Consider the following 19,099-nt stretch of genomic DNA (forward strand, 5'->3'; position numbering starts at 1 on the left):
ATTAATCCCCATGGGTAAATTGTCTTCTGCTTACATGCCATCTTGCTCTCTTTGAGACATAAAGACAAATTTATTGCTGAGATGAAGCTTGGATGTCACACCACAGGGTCAGCCAGCGTACAGCCCCTCCCCCCCCCCCCCCCCGGAACAAAAGGGGGTGAAGGACCTCGGGGGCCCAAAGGCAGCATCAGACTGCCAGTCCCAGGATTGAAACCACAGTATTGAGTCCTAATCCACTGTGCCACACAGCGCCCCCCAATGGCAGGTGTTAGAGCATCATGGTCTGTGAAGTAAGGGTGTAGTTTTGGGTTTGGAGGACGGTCCCTAATAATATTTTGGAATCACCGTGTGTGTTTAGGGGGGTGGGGAGTTCAGGGCTATTTTGGCCGCTACCAATATTGAAACCAAACCTACGCTGTTGCCGTTCTGGGAATGGGGGCTCTGATTCGCCATACATTCCGGAATGCCTCAATTAACAGACAGAAAATTAAACTGTGCCACCAATTCGCACACCAGGCTCCCGTCGTGTGGGTGTCGCTCTCCTGTGAACAGAGGCAAAGCTACGCACCCCCCCCCCACCAGACTGCATCTGTATGCCACAGGGCTCCACCCCAGGTCTACGCACTGGCATGCTGACGGACAGCCTGTCATTTAGGAAGATGCTCATTACCGGGGGCTTTTATCTGCAGACCGAGCCTCCGAACGGCATCCAACCATGGGCAAACATACAAACAGGCATGCGCCCCTTCTCCTTTTTGCATGCCTGAAATTTTACCACGCACGGTATAAATTAAAGCAATTTTGACAACAGTACAGACTCGGTCAAAGCACAGTCCTGTTTAACATTGCAGTCACCACCTCATCAGCTTGAAAACCACTTTCCCTGTTGCGTCTGGCACAAATTCAAGGAATCCAGATGGATAATTCTGACTGATATATAAACACAGTGATTGTTATTCACCTGTCAAAGAGGAAACATTCCTCAGAATTGCGTTGACGTGAACCCTGCCCAAAACAGCTAATACGCGCTGAACTGTTAATCTTAATGCCTATCAATTATGTCTAATTAAATTAAAATTTAATTGTTGCTGCTCCCGATTGGAATCGGCTCATAAAGAGCCGATAAGCTCGTTTAATTGCATCCTCGGCAAACCTATATTTGGTAAATGGATGGACAGTAACATTTCCACAACCAAGCAGTGTGCTGGAGGATCAGGAGCAAGCCCTGCAGAAGAGACGAGGCAGCTGCGATGCAGCACCACGGACAGCTCCGGCTCCTGAAGCCCGGCACAGCTCTCCACAAGCGGTGGGCGTCTCCTCTCCGCACTGACAGGCGCCTCTGCGAGCGCTTCATAAGCACTGAAACAAATTCCGCCTTTTCTGGAGTAAAAAAACGGTGAATCCGTGAAACCGTAATGACATCCCAACTTATTTTTGTATCTTACAACCCGCAACAGAAAATCACACCGGAATCAATTTTAATGACTTTAGTTTTGCATTTAACCGCAAAGAGCTGCCACCTATCGACACGTCCCTATACACAAAGCGGTGTGATACGAAAATGCAGTGTTTATATCTTAATAGTTTGAACGATAGTTCAATGCAATCATTTTACTTACGTTTTGCATCGTAAAAATAACGAGGGACTGTTTATCTCAATAGAGTAGTCCAACAGAATTGTTTTATTGACGTTATGCAGCATAACAATATTTAGAAACAAGATCCTGTTTAAAAAGCCGACATATGCTCAATATTAAAATGAAACATCTGAAGATAGCACTCACCCTTTTCACTGCTGAGGTTCTTGAAAACTTCAAGTTCTGCCATTCAACGTGTTTTTTACATGCATAGCTTTAACCGCAAAAAAAATCCTATTCAAATCCGACGGGAAGAAAAACTGAGAAATCGTGCGGGCAGAAATCTGCTTTAAGACTTCATTATCCGCGCAACAATCCAAGCGCCGCAGACCGGGTCGCGGGGCGCAGCTCGGGTCCGGTTCCGACGCACGGGGCTCAGCGCGGTGGCCCCTCAGCTTCAGCGATCCTCAGGTGAACCGACCCGAGGCCGGGGACTCGGACAAACGCAGAAGGGAGTCAGCGAAGGTGCTTCCTCAAGTGCTCAAAAACGGGGAAACACCACTTATAAGGCACGAGTGGGTCTGCGCGTTAAAGCACGAGTGCAGAAGGGGAGACGCATCCGACCGACTGGGGGAACCACACAGAACTAAATAAATGTATGAATATCTTAATACACACGGCTTGGCACGTCAGCTGTAGCCTAGATGGCAGTCAGTATTTTTTAACGAATGATCAATTAATGACCTGGGGTTGCTTAAAGCTTGGATGATAGTGACCAGTAGTAATCACAGATGAACCATGAAAGGGTTATGAAGGACCTGCTTTTCGTTATTGTTATTCCCGGGAGTAATATCACTTAAGCCACTGCAGCTTTCTGCATGTAATTTAACTGCCTGAAAGCTCATCAGTACTCTATGTTGGGTAGCAATTCCATAGATTGCGTTTTGTCACATTTAGTAAAGTCTACAATACCGAAATAACGTATTCCAGGTAGCACCAACTATTTTAGATATGTCCGATTGGTCTGAATGACAAGCGGCTTGCTTTTTACCTTAAGAATAAAAAGTCAGCTGTCAGATGTGATGTGTTCTATCACAAAAAATGACACGTTGTCAGAGTAATGACACGTGGCAAAAAATATATATAGAAATAATTATAAAACGTCGATTGCAATTTCCACGTCAACAATTTTAATTCGATTTGTCTTCTTTGGATCCTCTGTGGTTTTATGGGTATTACGTTACATTTCTAAGCAGGAATTACAGAAAAATCGTGTCTGTACTTGCAAACAATAAAAAATCGAATCCACGGTTACATGGATGGATTTACATGTATTTCCCCGTTTATTTTCATCAGACGTCTGAAGTTTTTTTAAGTGCGTCACGGAACCGAATACAGCCCATCAGATGTAGCCAACGTTAGGCGTGAAAAAGGTGTGTGAAATTATTCATTTATATGAGCCAAGACGTTAGGCTACAGAAAGAAAATCATAAACACGAGTGACATTAATCAAGCATAGAGGACATCGTGCTTGGCCTATTAAGCCTTCAGGCTACATAAAACCACATGACTTTAAAAGTTATAGGGCAGATGTTAACTGTTTAAGTATCAAGGGAACCACTGATTTTCCTTCATGCGCTATTCCACTGGGTTAATTAGCGCCAATTAATTTCAGTGGTGACATAACAACTCCAGGGTTTGCATACTTGACAACAAAAACACAGACGTACTCATCGAAGAGTAACAACTCTCAGTCTAATGATTGCTGCAAGGGAAAATAGTGTCAATAACATGAAAAGGCGACTCTAGGATTGGGACTAACCGACCCTCCTGTAGAAATACGGACTGAGCCTCTTTAATAGCGCCTAGGACTGAATGCATTTCTGAAGGGTTTTCTTCGGCTCAGTTTCAAAACATTCAAAATACTATCGTTCTTTCATAACCGTGAAGATAAAAGTACATGATTTCTTCCAATTATTACATACCTTTCTCTAATTACATTTCAATGATATACATATATTCAGCATCAATATCTTCTTCTATATGAAAATGGTGAGATGTACGTTCTGAATGTCACATTTTCCCCACCGCGCCGACGTGGCCGTGCTGATGACAAATGAGATTTTGCCCGCATTTCGCTGTCAGGCTACGCGAAGATGCGGCAGAGGCAGAGAGGGACCATGTGCTGTGCGGGGCAGGAGCGCATCAGTGCTGCTTCAGGGCGGATCGAATGATTTGTGAAAACCCAACATTTTCTCCCCAAGTGCGCCATCGGTGTCAAATGCACCTAAAACACTCCTCCGAAACAGTCGTCAACGCAGCTTGCTGCTTTCTGATTGCCCATACTCCTCAGTACTTTAGTGTAACACTAACTCAAACCACAGGAGTAGATCTTGTAACCGGAGAAGATCAGGTTTCTGAGTGTTCACACGGCTGTCGAAGGAGACCTTTGTACTTCGCGCTGCCTTTGACACTGGCGACGGCTTAACAAACCGCAATAGGTACAAGAGAGACAATTACACACATTCTCAACATATTATTCACATGTTATTCAATGAATTTCTATAAGACGCCTTATAACTCCAACTCACACTGCCTCAAAAACATTTCTTTCTAGTGACTCTCAGTGTCACTGAGGCCAGCGCAGATTGACATTTTCGACAACCTATTTCTGTCACAGGGCTACTGTCACACCTGATAATTTACCAGCATAAAAAAGCATATTAATACGTCAAAGGCAATATACACTTAACTGTTTTAAACCACTAAGCGGCAGCGCAATCTAAACGCCATGCTTCTCTGACATTTCTGTAAAGAAATGGGTGTAACACATTGCCATCTAGTGTCCACATACACGAGGCAAAGCTAAAGTTTAGCAACAGTTCTTCACGAGGGGCTCAGCAGTGCGAAGAGTACCGCAGCCGGCAGATCGACTGCACCGCCCTTATAGAGAGGCAATCTCCTCAGTGCAGAACCAGCTCAATTTTCCTCAGTCAATATGCACTCTTAGTGATGCTATGAGAAGTTGCAGTAACTATTTGTCTTAGAGTTCATATTTATTAAATGTAACATTTAGAATTCACAAAACAAACTGAACTCTTCACAAAGGCCTATTAATAACTGGCGTTCCCTGGAGACCATCAGTCGAGCGGTAACAGAAAACACCTACCGTGAAAGGCACCGTTGTCCGCTAAGAAATGTCGACAATATTGCATGCTGCCCTGTCTGTTGATCCGTCGTGAGCTCATAATGGGGGGAGACAGACCTGTGTGGGGGGGGGGGGGGGGAGTAAAAGTAATGGTGAGTGCTTTCAGGCTGCTTTCTCACAGCGCTTCATCCCGCGCCTATCACGCAGATCGGCAGACGGAGTGCGTATTGCGTTCTATGTGATGAAAGGGCAGATGGCTGTGATTTTAAAAGCTCAAAAACCAAATCATTTAGTTAAATGTCAGACAGGTCACCTTCAAAAGACAGATGTGATAAGCACCTGCATGACATGGGCCAGAAGACCCAGTGCTGCTGGACTGTGACATTCTGGCAGCGTCTCCACACGGGCAGCAGAGTGATTAAATGGACACTTTATAACCTTCGGTTTATGGCTCAAGGAGGGCCCCAGTTATCCTTTAGGGGCCATGCAACAAGACCTCGCTGAAGGCACTCAGCCCGTGTGTTTAAATAGGCAGAAACAGAAAGTGACTCTGGAACAGAGGCGGAGATTTCCGGTCCAGAGAGTAAAAATCCAGACCAAGATTTTGTTTCAGCCAACCAGTTGAGTAATCCTGGTTTGGATTTTTTTACTTTCTGGACCTGAAATGTCCACTTCTGCAACTAGTAACTAGACTGCCAGGCTGGTATTACTCTTAAAGCAGTAACAGGAAGTGAAGAGTTATGACAACAAGGCAAACACTTCAGTGTCCGGCGTGACAGGGAGCCGGCAGGGAGGTGGCAGGATGGAGAGGTTGACGGGAGACTCCTGGCTGAAGCTGACAGCTGCAGACTCACGAGCAGGCGCCTTGCTGTGAGGAACAGACTGCGAGTGACATGACAGGCATGGAAATGGATGGCACCGGGTCTCACGGGGACCCAAGCAGACACTGCGAACGCTAAAGCCACTTCTTACTGTTCATTTGGCAGCCCGTGCGCAAACTGATACAAAGTCTTTCGTTTTATTTGTCAGTTTCCTTGAGGCTTATTACAAACAGATGATTAAACAGGCTTCTTGTCAAATCTCGTTTTAAGGCTTTCTATTTACTTATATGGGTCGATTTAACTGATGATGGCTTTGGTTTCCGGGTTCCTGACTTGTTTTTAAGAGTCACTAAAATTTCATCTCTTAGGTTTATATTTCTTTGTGGGACTAAAGGGTTATTCTGAGAAGAAGCGAAGGAGGCCATGCTTTTTTTTCATGTAAAACCCAGACCACAAACTGAAATCTGCTACATCGCAAACATAAGTCTTATTATTAACCACTTTGTAATGTGTGAAGCCTGCAGATGCTGGTACAACATTAACAGAAACTGTGAAACAAATACAGTAATAGTATAACGACCACAATGGCAGACGGCCAAGCTCGTGGAAAACGCCACCAGGAATCAAACCAGCCCCGCCCACCAGCGGTCGTGACCCAGTCCAGGGCCCCCAAGGCTGAAACCTGACACACCATTACACGGTTCGAAGGTTAACAATTTCCTGAATTTACCACCTGAGATCCTGAGAGTGAAACGTGGAAGACAGACACAGTAGGTCCAAGGACAACACAGACCGTCCACTGGGTTTGCCTCCACCATATTTACCCCTACTCTGCCAGGGGGGGTCACAGAGTAAAGCCGGGGACCCCCTTGAAAACCCGTGACTTACAGACGGTTCCTATCGCTTTCTCAGACCTGGGGGGGGGGACATCTGTCCCAGCACGTCTGTCTCTGCCACACAGCGAGTGCAACAGATATAACCTTACAAAAGCGCAACACGGCAATAATGAAAAACAATGCAATCCCCGAGAGTTAACAGCCGCGACCGAGTCCAGATTCAATAATTTTTTATAACACCGACACCAGGAAATAAACCGTTACAGGGAAACATTTAACATTTAACGAGACAGGCCTCGTAGATCATGTGAGGTCTGACAACCAACCAAAGAACACAGATGTGTGACAGTTTGAGAGCTTCCTGAGTATTTGACCCCTGACCCTTAAGCTTCTTCCTATCACATCCCTCTTCACAGCCACCACATGGGGGGAGCATCACAGCTTCAGCCCCTTAGAAATCCTTTCACCATTTAAGTCAGGAGACAAGCTCTCAGCAACCTGAAAGCCCTCTTCCCATACCCACCTTCAAACCCAACAGCTGTCAGCCAATCACAGAAGCCCACTGAGAACGTCACCACCAATCCCAATTCAGCAGGTCCTCACACAACACCAACAGCATTAGCCTCTATTTTTATAGTCTATGGAAAAGTAATACAGTTAATTTAAAATGTGCAACGTGAAATTTTTAAAAGCAACCTTGGAGATAGATAAAACCTCTGATGTCATTATCTTGCATATCTGGCAGAGGTCACATGGTCAGCGTATCAGGTTACCAATGGTTCCCCGATTCCGGTGATTGGCTGCAATTATTGTTTGTTCATGTTGGGAGTGTTTGGGGACTGAGTAGTAGGCACTGCAGTAAGGGGGGGGTGGGACTGGAAAGACTTTCAGCACCGGTTTAAATAATGACTGAGCTCCAGTTTCAGACGCATGCCACTCTGAATAATTGCAGCCTTCACCCCCGGGTCTTTGTGCACATCACTAAACGATGCCTGGCGCGACGTGAGATATCATGGATCTCTCTTACCATCTGTCAGATCTGTCTATGCAAATCCTGGCTGGGTGGGTGGGTGCTGAATACATCCAAAGAGAGGGGCCTTATTGATCCCCAGCAATCGCCCTGTCCCAAAGGTTCACACCTTCCACGAATGCTGCAGACACCGGGGTTAAAACATGGCAGCAGAAGAGCAGAAGCCCCCCCCCCCCCCCCCTTAACCTGAGCCACTCCCAGCACAGACTCCACTGCATGCAAAATCACAAGACGCTTCCGACCCACGTGACACCAAGGCAAAGAGAAAGCATGACGATGCTCAAAGAAGCAGCTTTCTAATGGGGGGGTGGGGGGGGGGAGAGACTTAAAAGCAAAAGTTCATTGAAGACGACAAACAAATAAAAAAAACGAACATGGTTGAGCAAAACCTCACATGTTCATAAGCTACGTGATACACACCATAGACTCATTGGGACCAGACTGCTACCAGTAAAGGCAAAAACCAGCAGACAGCGTGACGGACCATGGAGTCGACATGGAGCTGCAGAGGTTCATGGGAAGATGTGCATCTCTGGTTCCCCCCATGGAGAACGGCGCTAAATAATTCACTGGGGTTTGCGCTGACAGAAAGTGCGGCCCGAGAGCGGCTACGGAGAGGGCGATACACACCGAGCAGTGTCTCATCTTCCAGGCCCTGGAATCGGTTTACTGCAAGTCAACTAGTCAGCAAGGGAGGTCATGGGCCCCCATAGCCCACTGCTGGCTCAAGCTGCCAAAGTGGACTGCGGGACCTCGATTCACACACTGCAGCGGAGACCCTGAGTTTGGCTTGCATTATGTGGATTACTCACAACTGGGTCTCCTGCTGAGTGCACTTCTTAAGACTCCCTCTGTGTACTCACACAGTGCTGAGAGAGGAGACATTTTGGGAGTAAGGAAAATACTCTGGAGCAATAAGAATGATTTATAAAAAAATGAAGAAAAACAATTGCCAACATTTAGACAGACACCCCTCTATTGCAGGCTGCAGGGTGTCCATTAACCTGGTTACAGGATAAAACAAAAGTGTGTTAATATGGGGCTGAGAGGGTCCACCGTTAGTTTGGCTTGTAAAAAATGTCATTAACAATAGCGCCCCCTCCCCCCCACAACGTCCCCAAGGAATCAAACAATCTTCTTTTATCCAGAAGCAATCATTCCGTATTAAAGAAAGCCGTTTTAACCCAGATGTCTGTATGTTTTACACACCTAACATGAAATCAACGACCCAGTAAATTTATTTAATTAAACCAAAATTAATCTAAATTTTAAATCGTGTCAGGGAAGATTAAACGAGTTCTATTAATTTTAGGTTTAAATACACGCGGGACACGAAACGTGCCCGTGAATCCTAGTGTTGAGCAAAGTCGCATCGACACCAAATCTTCCGCAAACAGGCTGCCGGGACACGTTCAGTGCCTAGACACTGATTTTACTAACTGCACTGGGCAGGTGCATAACTTCTTCTGCAACTCTGACAATAAAACCGCCTAATGTTTCTGTTAATGTGAACTACTTAACTCACACTTCAGTACATGGCATTAGACGTCCTGCCAAACGCTTTGAAAGTATAGCCAAACACTAAATTACTCTCCTTACGCAACTGCAGCAGAGAGAAATAATTGAAAAGAATAACCATACTTACAAGTATCAGTTTTCCAGGTAGACTACGTATTCTTCACGAAAATATGATCTTTGCATGCCTCGCAGCGGCTCCCTGTTGCTGGCCGGGCTGCAGTACAGTCAGCAGCGCAGTCGGAGCGCGTCCGCCGCCCCTCATTCAAACCGGCCGACCGGCGACGCGGAATCCGAGGAGCGGATTTCAGCACCGGACCCTTGGGCCATCGACTGCATGAACAGCTCCCTACAGCTTCCTAATGTAATTCAATTACATCTCCCCTACGCTAATTACATTCACGCATATGTTTAGTTTTCTTTACCGGTATTTGATTATATAAATTCGATTTAAATCTAATTTCAAGTTTTGCCTAAAGTCATCCTATACAGAGAGGAAAAAATTCACAGCACATGTTCAGTATTCAAGAATATTTTTATTGTGTTGCTAAACATACAAGTTAAACACATTCAGTAAAAGTATATTTAGTACTTAAATTTCATTCACAGTCTGAATAAACTTTAAAAACCACGCATATACGGCACTTCATTAGAATTAAACACGAATGTTTTATTAAATGTGGATGTCGCTTCAGGTTTAATTTGATGTGTTTCATCAGCCCTGACGGCGGGATGGCCGCTCTGTGCCTCCCGGTCCGCTGTGATCCTGTCCGCGGTTTCCCTCCCACACCGACCCTCCCTCTAACCGTCTTTTACGCTCCCTGTCAGTCCAAAGTCCTCCAGACCAGCTTCCAGATTTTCATTTACCTTCTAGTTCAAACAGCCACCCAATGAGGGGCGACCAGCTCGCCCTGGCCGCCCGTGGGAGCGGCACAACAAAGACTCGGCTCCGTCTTTCTTCTGGGGACATTTTCTTTCGCTCTCCTCCATCCAAACCCCACTCGCACACACAGGGAGAGCGATTTGTGGCTGTTGAGGATTTAGCTTTACCCCACTTCCCCCCACACAGAGCAGCACCACCTTGGCAAGAACTTAGATTCTGTTCTGACTGAAATAATTTACCGGTGAAGTAAAAAATAAATCAAACCACATTTGCTACAGTGTAAATAGCCCGGGAACACAAAGGCTTTAGCGTGTTAAGCACTTTCTGTGTTATTGTATTTTAAATTGGGGGTTACATATTCATTCCTTCAATTGTTAATTGTTTTTAAACAATTTTTTAAGTGTCACATTTTATCTAAGGATTCTCTGATGCCACCCACACCCCCCCCCCCCCCCATACTGAATTTATACCCTGCCTTTTGTGCTGGGCCTCTTACAGCTATCTAGGGTTTCACTTTTTTCGGTTTGCTTTGTCCTTTGAATGCTACCATGACAACCGAGTCCCCTTTCTCAGTGGGGGGGGGGGGGGGGGTGTGAGGGGGAGTAGTGGACCCCTCCAGCACTATTACCGTAACAATGTGGCTCCCTGTCAGAGGACAACAGCAAAGAGAAGTTTTCGAAAGGGGGGGCAGGGGGTCACCAAAATGATTGCGGGAATCACTTCAGCACTCCTGTAGTCCAGGTGATCCTGAGCTTCACAAATCCACATTAGTCTAAAGATCAACTTATCTGCAGTGTGCATGTGTTAAGAAAAAAACAAAAATCTGCAATTACCCAAGTATTACAGGCGTAGCTCCTAAGTCACATCAAGTTTTAACATGTGACATAACAGACCACATGCTAAATATTGTATTTATTTACAAATAAAGTTTTTACAAAGTCACGTTAATTACCAAAAATATATCTGACCAGGCAGTACTTCTCGCTTGTCTTTACATATTAACCTTCCATCCAGCCAAAATCCAGCCCAGCTTTTGTCCTCTCTGAGGTTCTAGGTCCGTTTGAACAGTTTTATAAGCAGCCGCACCACCGCACTGCCACTGAGAGCCCCTGCTAGCCTCTTCCAGAAGCTCTCCTGCACCCATAAGCCCCGCCTCTTCCTCTCCGCCTGCACCTCGGCCCTCAGCAGGCGCCGGTGGACCCTCCAGTAGAACCGGGAGCCGTGGTGAAGGCCCAGCACCGGCACGGTCCTTCCCAGGCCCAGGCGAAGCAGCTCCTCATTCACACACATGTTGAATGCAACCCTCTGGACGGGACACGGCAGCCACCGCAGGGGGTGGGGGGAGGCGACAGACACCAACTTGTTATTTTTCACCAGAATCTGACGACACCTTGAAAACAGACCCCTAAGTACACATCTCCCCCCCTCCCCCAAAATAAACAGGCAGAAGGCCACGCTCACCCTGCCCAGCGACACCAGGCAGTCGAGAGTGTCGTTGTCTCGCCGAATGAGCCTGAACCACACGGTCTCTGTGGACGTCAGGTGGTCCCGAAGCCACGCCCAGCCCTCGTCGGTCACCTGCACTCCAGCAAGACGCACGTCAAGCAGGCTGTCCGAGCGGCCTGTGAAAAACAGGCACTGAAGTGACGAGACCCCTCCATATCAGCCCAATCACTGACGTTTCATTGTCATGCCATTTCATATCTTGGTCGCTTATATTAAGGGTTCCCAAATTTAATACATTTCATGTGATCAAGAGGCGCAATAATCAGGTCTCATTTATATAGTAATATAGCTTATTTCTGGCAATTTCCCACCCCTGCTTCAAAACCTCCAGTGCTCTGCTACCAGCTGGGATGCTCGTCACAGACCAGGGAATGGGAAACCCTTAGATGATGCTTGAAGCCTTGAACTCAAAGTGACCTAGAATATTCCACATCTGGATATTTTAACTGGAGTTTTTAACTGTCCTGTAATGTCAGTCTTTTTAATGTAAAGGTTAGGCACACTTTGAGAAATGTAAACCAGTATGAAAAACTACTGGGTCTTTTATCACATTCATACGACTGAAGCTATTTTTGTTGTTTGTGAAGGAACCAGAACCAAGCTTCTTAACCTGGTGTGATGTGTTAGGGTGAGTTAGGAAGTACAGGTAGTAGTGTGTTTTCCGGTAAGTACTCCTTGTTTCGGTGGTGTGGGGCGTACATTTCCCGAGCAGGGACGAAAGCACCGGGATCCTGATTGGGGTGTGCTCCACCTCCAGTCCCTTGTCTGTGACCCGATGCACTCTGCCTCGCAGGCTGACGTTCCTCTCTACGAAAAAAGCTGGGATTTCCGAGGCCGCGCCAAACTTAGCAGTCTGTGACAAGAAAGAGATCACCAGTTGCTAAACAATTTACTAATAAATGCACGAATATATTTTAAGAGACGAATATCAGCTTGCTAAAGGGTACGTTTGCCATTACCCCTAACCGGCCATTCCTTTCTCAGCTGAATGACGTAAATGTGAAAATTCATGTCTTCCAAGTGCATCTGCATCAGGAATCTGTCGATGTCACTTAGCTGACTACATGTGGGGTACTGCTGAATGACATTTAGTGATGCGTTTCTTACTGCAAATCCATGACCACGTGCGTGCTCTTTTATTTGACGATACTAACCAGTTTAATGCTTCGTGCTATTATAACCACCCCAGCTATTGCAAGACCGGTGCTGAGACTCTGCAGAAACACATCACAGAAACGGACTATATTACACTCTGAGATACTCCTTTCAACACGGGTAACAAGATGCCAGTCGTTTAAAATGTCTATTTCATTTAAAGTACCAGTAGCTTAAGGTCTGACATTGTAAACAGTGGTGTCTTTGTAGCGTTGATATGTCAATACTAGGTGATCAGGTAAGGGCTTGTAATGTCGGCGTTGAAATTAGCTCGTACCCTCACAAGCGTGAGGTGATCATCCGCAAATTGGGATATTGTTGAAACGACGTTGGAGGAAGCCTTTCCAGTGCCTACAGATCCCGTCCGCGGCGGTACGACCGGTGGGGGCTCCGCCATGTTGCTTGTCATCTAAAAACTACAAACTAAGGTCCACCCCTGCGGTACTGTGTGGCGAATGGGCCAAAATAAGTGCGTACGCGATTTCGTTTTTCAGCGAGGTAAAAATGAAAAAACAAATGAATTGTTAAATATTTTTTATTATATATGATATGTATTAAATCTTTACAATATTTAATCTTGGTCATTTTTTTGGTACAAAAGTTCCCTAGAACTGCTTACAGTTCAGCATATGTACAATCATCATTACAGCCACCCGGTAACTTCAGCCATATTTGACAGACCAAAATTCACAAAAAAAAAAAATCTTCCAACTTAAGCAAAAACTGCACACAATGCAAGACCAAAGAAGTTCTCAAAAGTTCTCCCTGCACCTTCCCAGCTGATTATCGCACTCAGAATATTGACACTCTGTGAAAACTTGGTGAAGACAAACCAGGGTTCCTAGAGGGGAACCTCAGGTCACCAAGCAAGTTTCAACAAGTCCTGTTAAAATGCCTAACAGGGAAAATGAGCCAATATTTTAAAGCGTCTCACGTCCATCGTGTAGTTCCTGACACCTCCAGCAGAGGTCGTATATGACATCATTTTATCAAATAAAGAAAAACAAAATTACTCAAAAGAAAAGACTGGATTTGAAATCTGTCCCTCCATCACGAGAGCTCAGGTCCTTTTAAATCTAACATAAATATAAAATCTAAATTATAATCGGAAAAAAATACATCAAAAGCATTTAAGTGACGATAAGAAATAAACAATTTTGGCAAATCAGAAGGAATGATTCTTTTGGTGATTTTTAGCTCAGTTCAGTAGAGCCATCAAACAATGTAAATAATGACAAGAATGTAAAAGTATTCTACACATTCTTTTTGAGTCATGTTCAGTAAAAATGTTTTTAAAACAATTAAAAAGTACAGTTATATCCTATTAAAAAAAAGACAAAAATGTTTACATTTTAACATAAGAAAGTTCTGCATAATCGAAAATATACACCAAAAGGAAAAAAAAACTGAATCTACAATCCTTTTGCTTTTTCTTCTACAATACTGTGCAAACTACACAAAATCACTTTCTAACCAGTGCTCACTCAAATTAAAACCCCCAGACTAAATAATCAATATCAAACTCCTTCACGGCAGACAGAAACTGAAAGTACATACTGGAATATATTTTGCATCAGCATCTGCTTAATGCAATTTTGTGCAACAGTTGTGCAGCATCTGAAGACAGGAAGCATAAACCCACAAGTGTGGAGATGTACGCAGTGATAATTACGTTGGACCTATGTGATGGTAAAGCACCCAAGTATGTATACAGGACAAGGAAGAGGCTCGGTCAGGAGGCGTAATAAGAAGATGGGGAAAGTTCAGGTCCAGAAAGAATAAACCTAGTCCAAGATTTCGACCAAACAGTTGAGTATAAAGAGTCTCAGTCACAGAGTACCGGTTGGTTGAAACAAGACCTTGGTCTGGATTTGTACTCTCTGGAACTGAACTTTCCACCCTTGATAAGACGGGTGACGGAGCGATAGAGAAGAAAATTCAGAAACAGACACAAGAAAGTGGTGAGTGACACAGCTGAATGGTGGCACAGGGATGGGCATCTGCAGCCTAGGAAGGCCGCATGGTCTGGCATCAGGTGTCCCGATACGCAGCTGCATGAGGGGGGGGGCATCAGTTGGGTCTCTGACACTGCCAGGCTGAAGGTCTCGTATCCTGCAGTCGTTTCAGGCGCTTTCCCAGCCAGAACCACCAGCCAAAGCCGATCAGAACACACACCAGAGATTCCACATAATACCCATCTAGCAGCGTCACACAGGTGCCGCCCATCTGGGAACAGAGCTACAGGGGAGGAAGGGGGGGGGAAACAGACATGAAAATCACCTTAGGAAAAATCCGGGAAAGCTCTCAGTAATTATCTTCACTTATCTTATGAAGGTCACGATCATTCTGACACAAAGCTAAGCGCCTAACCGTTTAATTATCCAAAACAATGCAGAAATGTATGCAAGCAACTAGAAATTTGCATGAAGTGTGACAATCCAATTAACAGGATACACGATGGCACACAAACGGAACAGCATGCTTGTAAAGACCCCAATATTGTGCACTACTCCATGCAGCTTTCACTTTTTTGGTCCACAAGCTGGACAGCTGACCATCAGCCAGAATGCAGACTCACCCCAGTGGCCTCTGGAGAGTTACACGCCTGGCCAGCGGCCCCCTGACATTCCTTGGTCGTCAGCGGGTCCACGAGCCAAAGTGCCAACGTGGACGGCCAGTTGCCACCTAGGTTGGTGACGGTGTTCAGGAGGGTCATGTAGGTGCCTCCAATGAGGGGGTCACTAACTTTGGCATGGAAGGCCATCGTGGCCACATACATGCTGTACAGGGCCACCTGTGGGGGACCAAACAAAGTTGTTTTTTAAACGGTGTGGGTGTGCAGGCAGCATCTACAACATCTCTGAGAGTCCCCAGAAAACCGCGAGCCTGTGATCAAAAGGATGACCTGGTGAACGGCGTAACTCAGGAGCACCATGCCGTAGTAGCCGAGGGGAAAGCCCGTCTCCTGGCGCATGCTGGGTGTCCACCACACCAGCAGAGCATATTCCAAGCCAATCAGCAACCTGCCAAGAGATGTTCAGCTTGATGCCGACACTCCAAAGGCTCCATGAAATGGAAGTACAGGTGTAAGTTTGTCCTCCTGCACTTGGACGCTAGTGCGTTTGCGTACCTGAAAGGAAAGGCCTTGTAGAACACATCCAGGGGCCGGGGCCCTGCAGTGTACTTGCTGATAAGGATGGGCAGGAGGATCTGCAGCGGCACCATGGGCACTGCCAGCAGAGCCAGCTTCTCCTTGGGCACCCCCGCCTCCACCAGCTTCAGTCCCGTCACGGCATCTGCTGCGGAGAAGCCCACCTGCCGATCGTGAAGCCAACAGAGATATTAGCATTAGCCAGATCAGGGCGTAAAATCTCTAACTGTGTTAATAGCATATATGTATTAATCATTGGAAATATTTGTTAAACATTGCTTAATTTGTAAACAAAGCAAACTGTAACATAACGGTTGGTAATGGGAGGCACGGCAGTCAAAGCTGACCTTCGCGGTTAGCAGCAGGCAGCAGAAGGTAAAGACGGCCGGCATCCTGATGATGGAGATGAGCAGCTTGTACGTCTCCATGACCCCCTGGGATTCCTCCCTCACCTCCTTCTTGGCCTGCCGTCTGGGGGTCTCCTTCTTCATGATCGCCACCAGGGTGGTCGACACCAAGAACACCACCCCCCAGAAGAAAAGGAAGTCTAGCCAAAGCACAAAAAACAGGAAATCAAAAGTTACGTTTGTGTGTGCTCACGCGGAAGTTTGTATATTTCTACAGATCAGAGCGCAAATGACACGGAGCAAATCCTTTGCATTCCCTAGTCAGATATACCTGAGAGAGTGACGATGCCAGTGGACTTGGGCTCAAACCTCAGGTAACTGTTGCAGAAGTCAGCTGACTCTAGAGCCAGGAAGAGCACATTGCCGAGGAAATAGCCAGCTGTCTGCCCTACTGAGTTGCAAGTAGAGGCATAACCGACATTCTCCCGGGAGAGCATGGTGAGAGCCCAGCCGTCCACAGCGATGTCCTGCGTTGCAGCCAGAAAGGCCAACATGAAAAACACAGCCGTGATTGTGAAAATGTCCGGAGGCTTGTGGTCGTCGCTCTCCAGCAGCGAGTCCACGGTTGCGGACAGGTAGAGCATAAAAAAGCCCAGGAGGTACTGGGTGGGGACTAACCACGACTTCCTGCGACCAAACCGTGGCATGTATAGGGCATCCACCAGCGGAGCCCAAAGCAGCTTGAGACTAAAAGGCCAAAACACAAAGCTGAAGTACGCCTGGTCTTTATAACTGACGTTCTTACTCTGTAAGATCAGAGGTATACTTCCTGCCAGACCCAGAGGAATTCCCTGTAAAACATACAGGAAGAGCAGTAAGCAGACATTGCCCAGTTCTGCTCTCACACTCCTATGCCCATTGGGACGACCGTCGTCATCCTCAGCAGCCTGAAGCAGTGCCTCCTCCTCCCTCTCTAAAGAAGATGGGTAGATGGTTTCGCCGTCCTTCATCTCCCAAGAGATGACTGGCCTCCTCTGCCGACCATTCCTTCTCGAATTAGATATAGGCAGGTCCATGATTTCTGGTTGGACATCAATCCAACAGTGCAGTGAAGGATTCTATAATATAAAATTCAGGGGATTGTAAACTTCATTTTTTTTAATCAAGGAATATTTTATAGTACAGTACTCACAAAGACTTTACAAAATGTACTTATTAAGGTTTCAATTTAAAAATGATATACAACTTGATGATGATGCAGATGATGATGATGATGATATGACATGACAAGATGCAGAAAAGGTTGCTTTGAAGTTCATTCGTCTATATTACCCTCAATGACCAATGAAGCGTAAAACGTTGCGTGACATAGTTTTATATCACTGCAAGTCTGAAAAGGTTACGGGGTCTGAAGCGTCCTATTCCAACCGACGACCGCAAGACGTAGCAGTTATCTGCTGGTGATTGTAAACTATGGAGTCAGTTTAGTAGTCATACAATGGAATAATAAAAACGATTATTGATCGAATTCCAGGAAAGAGACTGAGGAAATATAACAACAACCGAGAACAATATAAACATAATGCAAAAAATAAACAGAATAGAGAACGGATACTAAATTTTTAGTAAGATTATTTCGTTTAGCCAGCATGACGGTACCTTTTGCGATGAAATGGTTCATGGAAACCCCACTAACCAAATAAGTCGACCAACGCATACATCTACAAACATAGACTTCGTTCGTGATACTCCTGCGTATCCACAGCTAAGTATTTTAAAACCGCAATGCACTTTAAAAAACTATAATTCCTAGTCATAACCGGCAGTTGAGTGCCTTCCTTCATGTAAGCATTACGTGTTTCATCAAAATCCTTCCGTATACTTCAAGTGCGCGCGTTACAGTAAAACCCTTCCGTGTTCGCAAAGCCGCATGTATCCAATGGGTTTCCGTTAAGTGTGTCACATTGAAAGCCTTCCGTGTCTTTCAGCTGACGTGTCCAAAAGCTTCAAACATCAGTTCCTATTCTTGCTGATAGCAATAACAGAGACCCATAATAAGCAAAGCTCAGGCAAAAGATGGGAACTACTAGGGAATATCCATTCATCTGTGCACCTTCCAAGCGCTCATCCTGGACTGGATCGTAGGGAACACCATTTGGTAAAAGGGTACACCCTGACAGACTGCAGGAGGTATGCGAGAAGCATCTAATTGTGTGACATACCTATGACAATCAGCTGTATGTAGGATAACCGTACAGAACTGGCAGTTTAGCTTCGTTAGCCTCCGGTCGTCATGCCCATTAGGATCTATATTGCTGTTACTTGACATACGTGCTTCCGGGGAGAAACTTTATATTATGCACTCACTTGATCACAAAAAGTTAGTGAAAATCTTTATATCGTTGTATGTACTTTGTACAATCAGAAAATTACTGCTTTGACACAAAATTTATCACTAATACGTATGGATATTTTGATTCTTACATCATAACCAGCCAATCAGATACGGTGACCATTTAGATATCCCCCGTATTCATTCTTAAAAAAAGTTACCTTACCTCTGTGTGCCTAGTTTCTTAACAGCCGTTATTTTAGTCATTTATGATAATCTTAGGTACCACAGTGTGTGCTGGAGCCAATATTTTAAATGAAATATTGGTCTTTGAGGGTAAGATCTACGAAGGTATGAGCTATTATTGTATGTTTTTAAACAACCTTATTTGTGTAGTTGCTATATTAGGACACACCAGTGGACACACCAGTCGTTTAATATAGATATTTGGTAATACAAACATGCATTGACCGCTGGCACAACAAAGAACGGTGTATATTACAGGATCCAAACAATGCTCAGTTCCTTCTCTCAACTTGTGGACATAACCAGCTGCTGAATATAGACTACAGCAGTGTCACTTTCACCTGCAGTGTAGGTGTACTGTAATGTCTAAGTGTTTCGCCGACAGTACCGCACGTCTGTCTGTACATTTCTGTGCGATTAGAATAGAATGCCTTCATATCGTCACAGTACACAATAGGTAGGCCTACTACAAAATTCTATATATATATATATATATATATATATATATATATATATATATTACATAAAAAAAATCTGTATACACAAAAATAT

General features: G+C 45.2%; 3 protein-coding genes across 3 annotated transcripts in view; all 3 read right to left on the bottom strand.

The window, feature by feature from the left end:
• Positions 1–9,188, bottom strand: part of plch1 (phospholipase C, eta 1) — a 39,069-nt gene extending 29,881 nt beyond the window's left edge. Inside the window, exons 1-2 of the mRNA XM_048982022.1 lie at positions 9,058–9,188; positions 4,747–4,842 (exon numbers count right to left, since the gene is read on the bottom strand). Of these exons, the coding sequence (XP_048837979.1) occupies positions 4,747–4,825 (79 nt within the window). The 5' untranslated portion in view covers positions 4,826–4,842; positions 9,058–9,188. The remainder of the gene's footprint in view (positions 1–4,746; positions 4,843–9,057) is intronic.
• A 255-nt stretch (positions 9,189–9,443) lies between these two features.
• c18h3orf33 (c18h3orf33 homolog (H. sapiens)) lies at positions 9,444–12,880 on the bottom strand. The gene is made up of 5 exons (XM_048982450.1): positions 12,749–12,880; positions 12,471–12,530; positions 12,016–12,169; positions 11,272–11,432; positions 9,444–11,115 (listed from the first exon to the last, which is right to left on the bottom strand). Exons 1-5 carry the CDS (start codon positions 12,878–12,880, stop codon positions 10,861–10,863), a joined length of 762 nt encoding a protein of 253 aa, XP_048838407.1. The 3' UTR covers positions 9,444–10,860.
• A 111-nt stretch (positions 12,881–12,991) lies between these two features.
• On the bottom strand, positions 12,992–17,966 carry slc33a1 (solute carrier family 33 member 1). Its single transcript, XM_048981565.1, has 7 exons — positions 17,629–17,966; positions 16,301–17,087; positions 15,970–16,169; positions 15,602–15,786; positions 15,377–15,494; positions 15,050–15,265; positions 12,992–14,709 (listed from the first exon to the last, which is right to left on the bottom strand). Exons 2-7 carry the CDS (start codon positions 17,043–17,045, stop codon positions 14,542–14,544), a joined length of 1,632 nt encoding a protein of 543 aa, XP_048837522.1. The 5' UTR covers positions 17,046–17,087; positions 17,629–17,966; the 3' UTR covers positions 12,992–14,541.
• Between the last annotated feature and the right edge of the window lie 1,133 nt (positions 17,967–19,099).

The sequence above is a fragment of the Brienomyrus brachyistius genome, chromosome 17 (assembly GCF_023856365.1).
Source record: "Brienomyrus brachyistius isolate T26 chromosome 17, BBRACH_0.4, whole genome shotgun sequence".
Lineage (NCBI taxonomy): Eukaryota > Metazoa > Chordata > Actinopteri > Osteoglossiformes > Mormyridae > Brienomyrus > Brienomyrus brachyistius.

Bases quoted from the DNA above. Each gene is read 5' to 3' on its own strand.
- c18h3orf33 (XM_048982450.1), bottom strand. From the start codon at position 12,880: ATGACAAGCAACATGGCGGAGCCCCCACCGGTCGTACCGCCGCGGACG. The intron at 12,170-12,470 runs GTTAGTATCGTC...TTCTTGTCACAG, and splicing joins TAGCACGAAGCATTAAACTG to ACTGCTAAGTTTGGCGCGGC. The intron at 11,116-11,271 runs GTGAGCGTGGCC...TGTCCCGTCCAG, and splicing joins GCCTGGTGTCGCTGGGCAGG to AGGGTTGCATTCAACATGTG.
- slc33a1 (XM_048981565.1), bottom strand. From the start codon at position 17,045: ATGGACCTGCCTATATCTAATTCGAGAAGGAATGGTCGGCAGAGGAGG. The intron at 15,787-15,969 runs GTCAGCTTTGAC...CACGATCGGCAG, and splicing joins GCCTGCTGCTAACCGCGAAG to GTGGGCTTCTCCGCAGCAGA. The intron at 15,495-15,601 runs GTACGCAAACGC...ATCTCTTGGCAG, and splicing joins TACAAGGCCTTTCCTTTCAG to GTTGCTGATTGGCTTGGAAT.